This window comes from Haliaeetus leucocephalus, unplaced genomic scaffold (assembly GCF_000737465.1).
Source record: "Haliaeetus leucocephalus isolate CR32 unplaced genomic scaffold, Haliaeetus_leucocephalus-4.0 Scaffold291, whole genome shotgun sequence".
Taxonomy (NCBI): Eukaryota; Metazoa; Chordata; class Aves; order Accipitriformes; family Accipitridae; genus Haliaeetus; species Haliaeetus leucocephalus.
This window is the reverse complement of record NW_010972727.1, coordinates 18772-33362: the sequence shown is the minus strand read 5'-3', so window position 1 is coordinate 33362 and position 14591 is coordinate 18772. Positions and strand designations below refer to the sequence as shown.

At 44.4% G+C, this 14591-nt stretch overlaps 1 protein-coding gene across 2 annotated transcripts in view; it reads right to left on the bottom strand.

Moving 5' to 3' along the window:
• Positions 1 to 637: 637 nt before the first annotated feature.
• Positions 638 to 14591, bottom strand: part of TUBGCP2 (tubulin, gamma complex associated protein 2) — a 32468-nt gene continuing 18514 nt past the window's right edge. For both annotated transcript variants that reach the window (XM_010570123.1, XM_010570124.1), the window contains 5 exons: positions 14037 to 14157; positions 9382 to 9525; positions 8641 to 8769; positions 7628 to 7791; positions 638 to 927 (listed from right to left, as the gene is read on the bottom strand). In XM_010570123.1, the coding sequence (XP_010568425.1) occupies positions 822 to 927; positions 7628 to 7791; positions 8641 to 8769; positions 9382 to 9525; positions 14037 to 14157 (664 nt within the window). In that variant the 3' untranslated portion in view covers positions 638 to 821. The remainder of the gene's footprint in view (positions 928 to 7627; positions 7792 to 8640; positions 8770 to 9381; positions 9526 to 14036; positions 14158 to 14591) is intronic.

Genomic DNA, 14591 nt, shown 5'->3' with positions numbered 1-14591 from the left:
TGAGTCTCTCTCCCTTTGCCAAGCTGGAGGACCAGCTTTAGGCCACCAGAGCAAAGAAAACCTGGCTCTTCCCTCTAATGTACTCTAGAAGGTCCTTGCAAAGGAGGAGGAGAGGGAGAGGAAGGCCAGGTCATTAACAGGAGCACTCAGCCCTGTATCTACAGCCCTTGCACATCTCCCCAGGTTCACACACTTGCCACTGAGGCCTCTGGTTGTTCCTGGGAGATACTCTTCCTCTCTTCCACCCTCTACCACACCTGCTCCCAAACTGGCTTAAGCAATTTTTATGGCTGCACAACTGCGTAATATACCCTGAAAGTCCTCTGTTGAGGACTCGGCCAATATGATATGAACATCACATACCTGCTCATCAACTCCAGACCACATGTCATCAGTTAGAGCAGCTGATCAGCTTCATTCCAGTAACCCCCCAGTTGTTAGGCTCTCCTCCCAAAATAATGCCGCATGGCAGCTGAGGAACATCTCTGTGAGCTGACCAAAATTTAGTCACTTAAAAGACTAATTTGCATCCTGAGTTCTGTTAACAGACCCTGATCTTTTATTTATTTTACAACACACAAATACATCATATTACAATGTAGTAAAAAAAAAGGACTTAACTAAAAGCCTCTCAGAAGAGAAAATCCATTACATACATTTCAGGAGACTACTCCCCTGTCTCTCTGTGACAACCCTTATGGTTTGTTTCCAGCTCACACTGTCAATGTAGAGGGTTGAGTACTCCTAGTTTGAAGTCAGTGAGTGTCTGGTTCTCTGCTGGTGCAGAAGAGGGGGTGGCTGAAAGGGGCAACAGCAGGGCTTCACTGGGCAGGTACGGCCAGGCGGGGAAGCAGGGGAGCTGCCTTCTGGCTGCGCTCGGCAGACATGTGCTCCAGGCGCTCTGTGTAGAACCCATTGAAGTCCAACCTGAGAGACAAAAAACCCAGAAGTTTTGGCAGCCTGCTGGCTCAACACTGCCCAAGAGCAGCATGCAGCAAGCCGAACACACTGCCAACGGCCCCTGAGAGCTTGGTGCTGCAAGTGCCGCAGCACAGGTGCTCATCGAGGCGCTTGAAGGCAGCAAGAGGATCTAAAAATATGTAAACTCTTTTATGGGGTCAGATGAATTTTAGGACAAAGTTTGTTGAAATGAGGGGTGTGAAGCAAAGCAAAGCAAGTCTCACTGCGGGAAGAAGGGGGGATGCTTGCCTGTGCAGCAAAGGGGTCTGCGCCGCAGCACAGACCTCTCAAGCAGCCGCCACTCCCCCTTGCCCACCCCACCAAGCACTGCCTTCCTCTTACCCAACCACGGCTCCTGGATGAGAAACCTCTCCCAGGGCATCAGCTGAACGGGGCCACACTGCCACGAGCTCTGGACCTGCCATCCCTGCACGGGACTGCCTCAGGCTGGGTAGACATAGCAGCTTGTTCAGAGCAAGATGGGGATGTCTGCACTGTGCCACAGGGGTTGTCGGTCACACCTCTTCTGTGCTCATCCCTTGACAACAGGCTAAATTTCACCTGTTCTTTACACATGTATAAAATACACCAGGAAGGACCAATTGCTAATAGCTTCTTCTCCAGAACTACAGCTTGACCACACAAACCTGGCGACCTGTCACTCGGGGACAAGGCACCAGGGGTGAGGGCTCCTCAAACCTCCACACCTTCCTGGCCACTTCCCACCACTCCTTAATACCAGAGTTCACCACCATTGAACTCTGGTATTAATTCCCATATGAAATCCACCATATTATCCACTGTAACTACCATGACATGTTGCAGTTTCCATTATCACCACCTCCTTGCTAACACAAGTATGCTTCGAACAGATTCACAATTCAAGAAGATGAGAAGATGCTCAGCCAAAAGCACAAGTACTGCTGATACTTGTAAACGGCCCTCCAAAGCAGGCAACATCAGTGATATCATAATCCTGTCTCCTTGATAATCCAAATGATGCCAGAAAGCCACCCAGCTCCACACCTGCTGTGACCTTCCTTAGGCAGATCTCTGCACTACGAAGCCAACTAAGACGTGCTGCTCTTAAAAACGTGTGCCCTGGGAACACCAAGCAATAGTCAATATAAGCCTGTGAATCACACAAAAGTTACTCTCTACATTTCTCAAATTAAGTTGCTCCAATACTAAATGAATGGGCACAATATTTGAGTTTCATGTTGCTTAACAACCTTACACAAACGGCAACAAATTGTTCCTTGACATTTTTTGGTGACTGCAGAAAACAGAGGCTTGACAGATGGAATTTATCTGTTGCTCTCTCCTGGTTGAAAAGCTTACATCTCTTTCATCCTTTAAGTGTTGTACAAAGGAAACCTGACACTGAGGAGAGCATATTTACCAAACTTTGATTCCAATATAAAGCCAGGACTCATTTACATCCTTGCTTTGAGGATCTGTTCCATTTCTAAAGTTGCTTTATTGCAAAATTCTTGAATTGCAGATTTTGATTTGCTTCCCTTTCAGCTATGTTTTTAGGGTTAAATGATCTTTGTAACTGTCTCTTAAGGATTTGCGTGATGCTTCTGCAAACTCTGCTTACACTTTCAGTTTCCTGTTTTGTGGCTGGGAATTTTTTTTCTGGGGTTTGCATCATCTCATACATCCTACTGGTCTTATGCTAAGCTCAACCATTGCCGTTTCCTCTGAACTGGTAAAGGAAGGATATCTGATGAATGCTAACAGCACTTGATGCCTAAGATTTCTAAGTATTTGGTTTCAAGTAATCCTTCTGACAAAGTCCTCTATGCTGTAATTCTTCTCCTTTTCACTACTGGGATGTGAAGGAGTGACTCCGGAGATTTTCTGCCATTGCCAACCCTCTGTCAGCACTGCTACTGATGGAGCCAAGGCACCTGAGCAGGACTTCAGCACACTGAAGATGTGTGAGTTATGTGTGAGCTTCCCCACTTTGAAGAAAGCCCTCTGGATCTCCATCTTCTGTTGTTTGGTGCTACAAATACGATGGTTGTGCCTCAGCTACTCAGTACTGTAAACTGAATAAATATTAACCAGGATCAAATAAATAAAAGCACAGTACCAGAATTATGAATAAAAGGGATATTTTGTTATCTATCTTACATGTTGACTACCACCCTTGAAAAGCAGTCATATAAAAAGGTTATCATTTATAGGAAAATACTGGTATGTCTTAAAAACTCTTCCATCTCTCTGTCAAATATGTTATTTCAGATGGCAACCATCTCCACTCTGGTTCTTGGGTTCCTGTTGCCATAGAGTCCAGGACTCGATCCAATAATCTCTACAGACTGAATGAGAGCTAAATGTCATGTCTGGGCATTCATCGTGGGACTTCCACTCTTTTATACTGAGCAGCCTGTAGAAATGGAAAGACAGGTTCTGTTGCATGGCCTGTTAACACGCAGTATTTCAGTTAAGGAGGGACATCTGGTTTGTCAGTAAAGGTCCAGCTATGTCCAACATCTTGGTGAAGGCTCACATGGCCCCAGACAGTCCAAACTGGGGGACTTGATAGAGATGACAGTCCTATTGGCATAAAGACCGAGTATTTCCTCTGCAGCCCTTGAACAGAACTGGGGCGTGGAAATACCAGGGGGGCACACAGCTTAGGTCATCATCCTCAATGCAAACTGCTAACAGAAGCATTTTGTTTTCTCGCAACCCGCCTGAATCACCATACTTCTCCTTTCTCCTGAAGCAGGATGTACTCGTTGTAAAAACCAACCTCTCCATATTTGGAAGAACGGGCTCCAGAGCTTCCACAGCTCAGGAGTCACCTCCTGGCACAGCTAATGCTCGTGTGCAGTCTGTGAAACACAAAGGCATCTGGCGGAAGATAGCTCCTGGTCATGGCGCCATGGACCACGGACAACTGAACAAGATACACAGCCAGTCTCCATGGTGCAGCATCAGCTCATCCCACCATCCTGGTAGAAGCATAAAGTTGACACAAGGGTGGGGATGCAATGATAAAAGAGGGGAACCTCTGATGCTAAGTGTAGGAGCAGTGCTGGAAGGAGGACACCACCTGAGCTACTGCCAGAAAAGGCCTTATATCAATGTCTGGCATCACACGTTATAAAAGTGTGATGGAAGGCCACAGGACTTCTGCTGTTGCATGGTGTATAGACTGGTTGAGGACATGACATTGTTGACTTCATGAGTAAGCTGAGAACATACTCCAGCCTTGGACTGAGCTGGGTGATCCCACCAATGGGACGATCTCCACATGTTCTTTACAAGACTCAAGAACTGTGGGGTCATGATGCTTTTCTATTAAAAGAGCAGGCAACTTGGGTCTTCAACACTGTGTTGGCCATGCCCTGTGCCACCCGCAATGATGTCCAAGCACCTGGATCATAGAGTTAGTTCCCATTAAGATCTCCTGGATGGAGCATCATTAAAAAGCCTGTCTGTTAGAACTTGTACTGGTAATGATAAAAATGTAAGCCCTTGATAAAGAAGGAGGCAGGGCTGATAAAGGAGGCAGGGCTGGAGCACTGAGAAAGAGTAAATTTTCTTGCCTGGATGACTCAACTGCTTGTGGTCTTGATCCCTGAATCTAGCCTGACTCTGGATGCTACTGTGACACCTAGGAGTGATGGCAGTGAGGGGAGTGTAAGAGCTTAATCCCTTTGGCCTGTCAATTTTTCTACAGATGGATCCTGCCTGCAATCTACAACAGTCCAATGATGATAAACAGTGATGCCCAGGCAGATGAAGGCTGACATAAAATGTCCAGAAGGCCTTGATAAGCTGCATCATCATTTCCTAAAAGGATTTGCAGAGACTTAACTGTCCTGGTTAGTCCTGAAAGGAACAGCAATCACTTGTACAGTTGGGGCCTCCACTCACAGCCACAAAAAAAGTCTTTGAAGAATTTCCAAGATGAGAAGGAGACCTCTGACTCTGGTCACTTCAGAGATGGAGTGAATCAAGAGTTATTAGGACTGTGGAGAAGGGGTCCTCACCTACCTTCCCATTTCAGGGACTGAGTATCAACCAACAAGGGCAGTTCTGGTGGTAGGAAGATAAGCTGCTACCCTGACAGGGAATAGAAGCAGGAGAGTTCAGAGCAGCAAGCAGTCCTGTGGCACTGTACTTCCTTTCAGATGCCTGTGAGCATCCCTGTCCTCCTTAAATAAGGAATACATTCCTACAAGGAAGAAGACAAGACATGTAATTCTCTACAGTGTTGTGGGAGCTGGTGGGCTAGACTCCACTCCTGGAAGCACCCATGGTAACAGGGATGACAGGTTTTACTGTTCAACCTTGGTCTCAGCTGTGTGACCACATCTCAGATAGAGCAGCAGATGCTAACACAGGAAGCCAGGGGCTGTGTAAATGCATGGTAGTTGCTGGTCAAGAAGTTCTCAGAAATAAAAGATAACTGGAAGCCCAGTCTCCTGCTGGAATACTTCACAAAACAGTGTTTGCAAAGGTTGGTACCAGGAATCCCAGACAGCCCTGTCAGATGCTGTTAGAAAAGGACAATGAAAGCTTCAAGAGACAGGGCATGAGAAGGGGACAACCTGCTTCAAAAAAACATTCCTGAAACCTTTTCTCTCTCTGTTTTCAGGTGTAGCACATCTCAACAGAGGTGTAAGGGTTGTCAGCTGTCCATAAAAGACATCTGGTACAGAAGGGCAGCAAACAGAACTTAATGGTTGCAGGTTAATATTCTTATGGTTTTCCTGAAGATTAAGTTAAAGGATGAGAACAACCAACAAAAAGTACAGTTCACAAAGACCGACCAAACAAAGCAGAGGAGCAATAAGACTACACTTAAACAAAACAAAACAGAGGACAAAGCACAGTTAGGAGAAAGCTCAAAGTACCCTTTAGTCCTATGTGGTTAAAAAGAACTAAATAAGGATCTACCCTGTTCTGCACTAAATATCAAAGGGGCTGTGGGTTTCCTGTGGCATGAAACCCTACAGCACCAAGGGAAGAAAGAAAATGTATGTGATTAACCAGTTATCAGGCACATTTATGAACAAAATTACGTATCACTGACAACTGATCCTAGCATATCTACTCTTGAAAAGCATTACAACTTTAGATGAATAACATTCTTAAAAGTAGGGAGTAGAAGTAAACCAAGGGCTTTCCTCGGAAACAGATGAAAGGAAACAACACCTAAAAATGACCTTAATTTCTGCCTAGTCCTGTAAGAGCTGTTTACAATTGCTTACACATGAAAATAAGGCTACACATGGCCTTACAGACAGCACGAAGAAACTAATGGATGTTTAGGATGGCTTTGTTTTCTGTCCCCTAGCTGACAGCAACGACAAAGAAGGTAAGTCTCAAGTTTTCTAGGCTCTCACACACCGTAACAGTGCAAATGTGTCTATTAAGACTTAAAAACACAGAACAAGCACTTAAAAAAGTGTTGTGTTTAAATATTTTATATTCAGGAAAATCCTAGCCTCTTAAAATTATGCCTATATGCAATATATATCCTGCCTCTTCACTGGAAAAAATAAGTCACTGTAAAAATGAATTGGTTTTCACATGTGCCTAACAGTCTGCAAGCAGCATTTCTGAAGTGTCACAGTCTTTGCCAGGTGTGAGGCGGATGGTGCGCAGCAGCTCTTACATGTGACTTCTACTGAGGTGACTCTCTGAATTAAGAGATGTCAACTCCTGACCCTCGCTTGCCTTCTTATTCTGTGGTTATACGCATGCCTCAGCTGAACATTTCCAATCTGCAGGCTGCTAGGTTTCATGGGTGCTTAACTCTTGAAAAACACATTCCAGTCACAAACACTAAAAGCTGCTCCCAGCAGCAAACTCCATTGTTGCAGTTATTTCTGTTTTGCTCCTAAAGTGTGATAGCAGGATCAGAGCAAGAAGCGTTCTGCTTTCATAGCGCATGTGCTCAACTCCGGGTAATGCTCCTAGAGCATTATCTGTGGTTCCTCAAAGCTAGAAGTACCAGGGCAGGTCCCTCCATGCTACCGCAATCTATAACACAGATCTTAAAAAGCTCAGCAACACTAGTATGTATGACTCTCATAGCAAAAGCAAATGTTAATCATTCCAAAGAAGGCCTCATGCATGTCATTTTACTGAAAAACAAACACAGAGGTTATAAACCTAGCAGCAAAACCTAATCTCCTTATCTCTCTCTTTTTCCTGTAGTGTATTTTGTGTACCTGCCTTTTAGGTATTACTGAGGAATTTTGATTTCTAAGAAGTAGGAAGTATGGGTGAGACCACAATAAAAACATATTAAGGGATGCTTATTTCAATAAATACAAGATACGAACTTAAAACAAAATAGCCACTTATGATCAATCCCTTGCATGGTTTTCTCATCTTGGAATACTTACACTGTATGCAGGAATCAGCTTATTCACTGTCTACCCAGTGAGATAATCCCCAAGAAAACTAACACTTGCATTACATTTACAACATTAATAGACAAATTTCACATAATTCAAAGGAATGTGGTTCTTTTTTTGAAGCCTTGGGTTGAAATGCAAAGCAATATTTATTGTGATTTCATTGTTTTCATTGATGGGGCAGACATGCACAGTTATAAACAGCAATTATTCTTCCTGAGCTGAATTTGAGAACCACAAGAGGGGAAGTTACAGAGAGAAAACTACTGGCTCACCTGTAGATGATGTTGAGCATGCTGTGCTCACAGTCATTGGTGCTGTAAACGCTCAGTTTGTCCAACAGGTCCAGCAGATGTGTTGAGAAATTGCTATCAAACTTGTTGATCGTTGCTTCGAAGCCAGATGTCAGGTGGAGGTTGTCAGCATGTTCTGCTAAAAGCTATCAAGACAAACGCATAGTGGCCCTATGTGTTTGCTGATTCGCACTTGCCAAAGAGATGCAATTATTCCTTCCCTATTTCCTAACCTGCTCAAAAATAATGCCATAAAACTTAACAATTGCTCAGTCACTAAAATAAAACTTTCAAAACAGTTGCAAGGTCCTTGGTAGTTAAAAACCTTGCTGTGCCTATCTGGGAGAACCCGAGTAGATCCCAGTTGAGTTATCCTCAAATATATGTTGTCATTATTTATTTTCAGGCAGGAGGAAAAGCCAGGAAGCAGAAAGTGAGTGTTGCCTATGACAGGCTGTAACCTCTGGAGCACTCTGCCTTGCAGTGTGATGGACTCTACTGGCTGAGTGCCAGAGAGGGGGTTTCAGCAGGACAGGGGCAGCCTGCTAACAGCAGAGCATGCCAAACAAATCGCTTAGTACATGTGCATCGATGGAGAAATGTGGACAAGACAAATACCCCAGATGTGAAAGGGATGGGCTGCAGAGTCACACCTGACAGTTTATTGCTTCATCCATCACAAAATGCTAGTTCTGGAAAGAAGAAAGTTCTTGAGTTGCAGAAAGCCTGTATGTGGGTACCCACTGCACAGCTGAAAATACAACTAAGAACTTAAAAACAAGTGCAGGGACTGCTGAGGGAGACAGGGTCTTCAAAGCAGACTTTGAGAACACCATCAGCGCTTCACACTACCCTCAAAAATGCCTGCAAAGATTCTGGGTGCTCTAGAAACTAGGAAGGTCTACCTGCAAGAGGTAGGACAGTCACCCTGACCAGACTGCAGCCCTGGCGGCATTCACAGAGGAAAGGGCTCAGCTGTCCATCCTGTGTCCCACCTTGTTAGTCAGCTTCTTCTTCGCAGTCTCTTCAGCACGCTCCTCCTCTGTTGGTGGGCCCAGCATTGTGCCGTGCTCTAAGGTGAGCCGGTCCATCTCATTATCCAGCTTCATGCTCTGGGTGAACCTCTTGGAAGGGCAGAGGGTTGGGGAAACGGTTAGATTCCATTTTTTCAATTATGGCAAAGCATGAGGCTGGCTCAGTTCTACTAGCCCTGTAGCTAGCTAACTCCCATGAAAGCTAACTCCGAGATTAAATTTACAATGTTAATACACAAAGCTCCCTAAACCCAAAGGAAGGTAGGGTTTTTTTAAAGCTATGGGCTCCCTGAGATGCTGGCTAGAGTGTGTTCACGGAGATCAGTCTCCACGGGTCCAATCACCAGTCCTCACTTGACCCTCAAAATAGCATGCTAAAAACTACAGAGCCTTACCACTTACACCTCAGATTCTGCTGCGGGACTGGCTGAAGAGAGGTAATTCAGTTCATATGAGGCTGATGCCAACACCGAAAAAGAAAAGCATAAAGAATTTTGTGGAGGGAAAAGCCACAGAAGCCATCTGGGAGAAAGGATGAGGGTCTGAGCAGTCAAGCTCTAAAGCCTGCTGGCAGGAGGAACAGAGGCTCTTCCACGTGCATCGAGGACAAGAGGGGTTGAGTTGAAAAAAAGGACTGTCATAGCTGTCTGGCACCCAAAGCAGCTGGCAGTGGCATGGTCAATACGGTGAGGCTGTACATACCTGCATGCAGTTTGTAAACATGACACAGACAGACATCAGCTTGGAGAAGATCTTCAGCAGCTCCGGGTTGGTTAGCATGCAGTCCTTCAAGCAGTTATCCAGGAAGCTTGTGTGGTGGCTCAGGACATCATCAATATTAGATGCCTGTGGCAGGATAGCACAGTAATGAAAAACCAAACCAGGACTGCTGTGCTGCACCAGACCAAAGCTCTAACCCAGCATCCTGCCTCTGACAGTGACCTCTCAGACATGCTCGAGGGCATGTTCAGATACTTCTCATGTACCTTCCAGCTTCAAGAAACATCCTGGGGTGGAGACTGTATTTGCATTACTGCATTCAACAGCCCTTCACCGGCTTTTTACCTATGATTTGTCACATCAACTTCTCAATCAAATTATGCTTCGTTTAATCATAAAAACCCTCGACTGGAAAGGAGGCTCAGGATGGAGTTATGTGCTTTATGAACATGCACTTCCTTTGCTTTTAAATCTGCTTGTCATGCCCACTCCCACCTTCACAATCTCAGTAAAGTCAGCTACAATAAGTTGAAAAGAGGAAAATAAATCAAAGAACCTTAAATGTCAGTAAGTTTTCAAGGCTTAAAACATACAGGTTATTCAGAAATGTGTTTTAGGAGCACAATAAGGAACTGAGACATGCAGTGTTGCAAGGATTCTGTAAGATTTTTGTCCAGCTCTGCTACTTCAGTGGGCTGTTTCAGTCTTGAGTTTTAAATGACAGATTAGAAAGCCCCTCTCACTCTGTACAATTATGGGATGTGCTGAAACTGAGAGCACAAGTCAAGCTAGGAAAGAACCATAGGACTAAAACTGCCAAAGTATCCGCACCACTCCACCAGGATCAAGCCAGAAAACTCCTCCATAACCTTTTAAACAACTAGTACAGGACAGGGATAAATGCTGCTCTCTGATGCAATAAAGATGCTAGTTGTGTTGATGAAGACAGTGATGTTTTGAAGGTGAAGATACTAGTTATATTTTTAGGAAGAAAGCACCTTAACTTCAAGTGGAAATGCACAAGAGAGAAGTCTGACAAAAAAACAACGTAAGGCACTACATGGGACCAGTCAGGATCATCCTTTTCCCTCCTATAATGCAAATGAAAGGAAAAAACTACCCCAGCCTGCAGGTTACAGATGTTAAAGAGCCAGTTCTGCATCCTCTGTTTGGAAATAAATGATGCTTTTATTTAAATCAAGGAAGATTTTACCCAGTAGCTGGGGATATGTCATCCCTGGTAAGCGGCTCTTTTACAAGACTGCGTAACAAAGTGGTTACTGAAACAGCTTCTTTAGCTGGCAGCATTGAGTTGTTTGACTCACAGGTGCCCATATCACAACACTGCCTAGAGCCAGACTTTTCCTGCCCCAGCACTGGTAGAGGGCATGCTCCATCTCCCAGAGATTTAAAAGCCTTCAAGGACGCTGATGAGGATGGGAGGCAAACATACATTTGGATTATGTCTCAAAGACTTTGGTAACTTGCCAAAAAACTTTCTCGGTTTCCAGTGATGACTTGTGTACCTATTCACATCACAGGCAGCTTTGAGTCTTTGTTACTGCACTATTACTTGGAGAAGCCCTTCATGTACAGAGCAATGGTGGAAATGCTCTACAAAACACTGCAGCAGCCCTCAAGGTTTCAGAAATGAAGCAGCATATGGTGAACGTATGGACAGATCTCCTTGACATACAGCCATGGAAACACCCTTCCCCAGTGCCAGCAAAGTCACTTTATTCCTGCTACCTCAACATCTCTGGCAGGCTAAAGAGGCTCAGAGATGTTCCATAGGAAGGGAAAAATTCTGCCTGCTTGGGCTATCAAAAAGGTTTCTTGGGAATGGGCTCCTCCGAGAAACAGTATAAATTGGCAAATTTCTTTTTGGAACTGAAATAAAAATGCTTCAACACCGCTATATCTCTGAAGGAGTAGAGAAACTCAATGGCTGAGAGCCAAAGCAGAGAGGGATCTTCAGACATAAAGTCTTTGCAAAAACTCTGGAATCAGGAGATTGTCTCTTCCAAATAGTGGATGCCATCAATACAGACCGCACGCCTACTGTGTTTAACAGTCCCTTCTAGGACATCTAGAATCAGCAGAGACTGAAATCAGTTTAGAAGAACCTGGGACAGGATAACTTTTCAAGTGCCTCAATGCCAGTAAAGTAAACTGAGTATTAAATTTTGCAAACCTAAACTTACAACAAAATTAAGAAGCAAGTACACTTCTCTCAGATCATCCAGGAGCTTGACATATAACCTCTTCTTCTCCAGAAGCCCTTTCCAAGAATATGCGGAGATGCTCACAATCCTAGACCTGATACCTCCTGTGAATTCTCTAGGAAAAAGGATGACATGGCATCAAAAAATGTTGGTTAGCTGACCCCAGAAAAATTCCCCAATACACAGTAGAAACTAAGACGGGGTCAGCTGATGTTGAAGATTCACAAGGCTCATCAGAGAGCTGCCAAAAGAGCTGCTGTGGCTTAATGCAGATTCCAGAAGGAGTGTTTAGCTGTTTGGTACATCAGATAAATGTTTTTCATGGTGTAAGAGGAAAAAGATGTGCAACCCAAAAGCATCTGATCACAGGATGACTACCAGAGGAAAGAATAAAAAGGTGATGTACATTTGCCTCCTGTTTCCTCACAGTAGCTGGGGCACCCTAACACCAGCCCCAACACAGCAGCACCACAGTGGGTAACGAAACTCAGAAGGACCATGAGGAACGCAGTGTCCCTTGGGATAAGGAAAATGACTACAGCCATCACAAAGGTTATGCTGCAAAATAAGCACCCTTGACGAATGGATCACTGATCCTCTGCTCTAATTAAACACAAGTTCACTGCCTGGCACAGCCCTTGCCTGTGCCAAGTGCCATATGTCAAGGCAACTGTCATACAAAGCTCAGGGATAGCACTTTCTAATGGCCTTCTCAAGTTGTCTGCTGGCATGGAGGAGGTGGCAGCAGGTCAGACTCCCTCCCTTGGCAAAGCCCTCCAACACTACTCCACCAAGCTTTGCACCCTCGAGCGCTTTCACAGACTCTCACGACATACCCCAGCCCACGCAACACTTCCCTGCAGTTTCATGTTATGAAAACAGCTACAATACAGCCCTCCCCAGACTGCTGCAAACACTTGAAACTAGAAGAACACAAAATGATTGTATGTTAGGACCACATAGGACCCAGTGGAGACATTTGCTATGTAATATGGAGCAGACAGCCTATGTCTCTGCCTTTGTTTTAGGCAGCAGTACAGAAGTAACCTAAGATGCTATCTCTGCTCTCTTTTTCCGCCCACAGAGTTGTTTGTATGCCAGAAACCAGAAGAAGCCAGGCAGGTCCACTGGTGCTGAGAGCTGAGGCATCCAGTGCCCTGGTTCCAGCACATGTTCCTAGGCAACGAAGAAGCTATGGGCTGGGCCCAGGCTGATGGCAAGGAAGACAATAGGTATTTACAGCATTGCTGTGGCTTTCACTTGATCCGCCAGTACTCAGGCACCATACTTCACTTGTCTAATGAACTTCCACAGTTCTGTATGCCCCGACAGTGTAGATCTTTACCAGTCAGGTAAAAAATGGAAGGGAGAGAAGGGTTTGCTCTAGAGAGAGAATAGCCCTTGATCTGTTGGTGACAGGTTTTTTCCTCTGTTGTTAAGGATGGAACCAAAAAATCTGATGTGAATGAAGCCAGGCATGAGAAGACCTTTATGGGCTTCTTGAACAGCCTGTTCTGAAAGGTAAGCTCCCAACGACTTCTCATTCTTGGTTTAAAACAGGCAGGTGGGACGTTATCTGAGAATGTATTCCTCTGTGAAATAATAAAGGCATCTCACATGCCCATCAGGAGATAAAAACTGATTCTTGCAGGTTTTGTTAGGGCAAAGAGTTAATTTCTAGAGAAGTCACTGACTTGGATTAGTGCCAGAAATATTCTGCAACACACCTGGAAAATCCCGCAGGTCAGAACATTACATCTCCGTGAAAGGAATCAAAACGATGCCAGGCATGCTTTGCCCAGATACCCCCTCATCAGGCATAAAAACCAGTGGGAAGTGAGCTTAGCCTCTCCCAGATACCACCGGAGGGGAAAATTTCTCCAGCCTTACCCACCTGCAGTGGAAATACACATACGGAATAGTCACCTGAACAAGGAAGGCCCTATTTTATAGCAGATAGTCCTAACATGCCAGTCTTGGCAGCTTCATGAAAGAGAAAGCACAGACTTGGCTTTTAAGAGCACTATAAGTCAGCCAAGGAATCAGCTGAAGATATCTGGACCAGTTTATGATCTTTGCACCCTGCATTCTTCTTCCTTTTCCATAGTTTTCCTTCTTCTGTGTAAGGCGATGTTCAGCAGAACACCACCTTTACAAAACAGGGTGCAGAGTATGAGCTTGGCATAGATAGAAGGATGCATCAGAGAGAAAGGATGTGTGACTAATAAAGCAGAAAGGTGATGTAGAACAGCAGCACCCTTTGCAGTGTGATAAGAACAACAGTTCCCAGATACTTTAAGTGCCTCCAGCAAAATGTTTAACAGACACCTGCAGTAATAGGCATTTTTCCCCTCTATTAAATTTGTTAACTTAAGACTTCCATTCCAACTTCTCTCAAGCACATACACTCACCAGCTTCAAGTTCTTCTCAAGAATGTGCCATGTTGGCTCCATCACTTCAAACATCATGTAATACTGGATATTCTGTACAAAATTCAGCATCCGCTGCCGCAGTGTGAAAGCACCAGCAAACCTAGGGGAGAAATCACACCCACACATCTTAGAGCTAGCAAATGCCACGAAGAACTATCACCAGGCTTGCACAGTCAAGCAGAGCTAAATATTTCTGTCCTAGCAAATTCACTGCTGCAGTGTGGAAGGGATTATAAAGTTAATGCAAACCACTTCTGATTATTTTCCACATATTCAAATGCCTTTGCCTCAATTAGTAGAGTCAGAGGTTTGAACCTGTTATAGACTGGACAATTACTTTGAATATTTGCTTATATTCAACTGAAATTTTAATATTAAATATTAAAGCAAATTTACTAGTGTAGCTATCGAGTGAGACACGCATTCGTTAGCAGAGCAAAATTTAACAAGATAAATGGTTCATGTTTCTTTCCAGCCTTATTGGGAAAAAAGTATTCTATGCCTTGCATCAATATGTTCAGGGGATCCAAATAT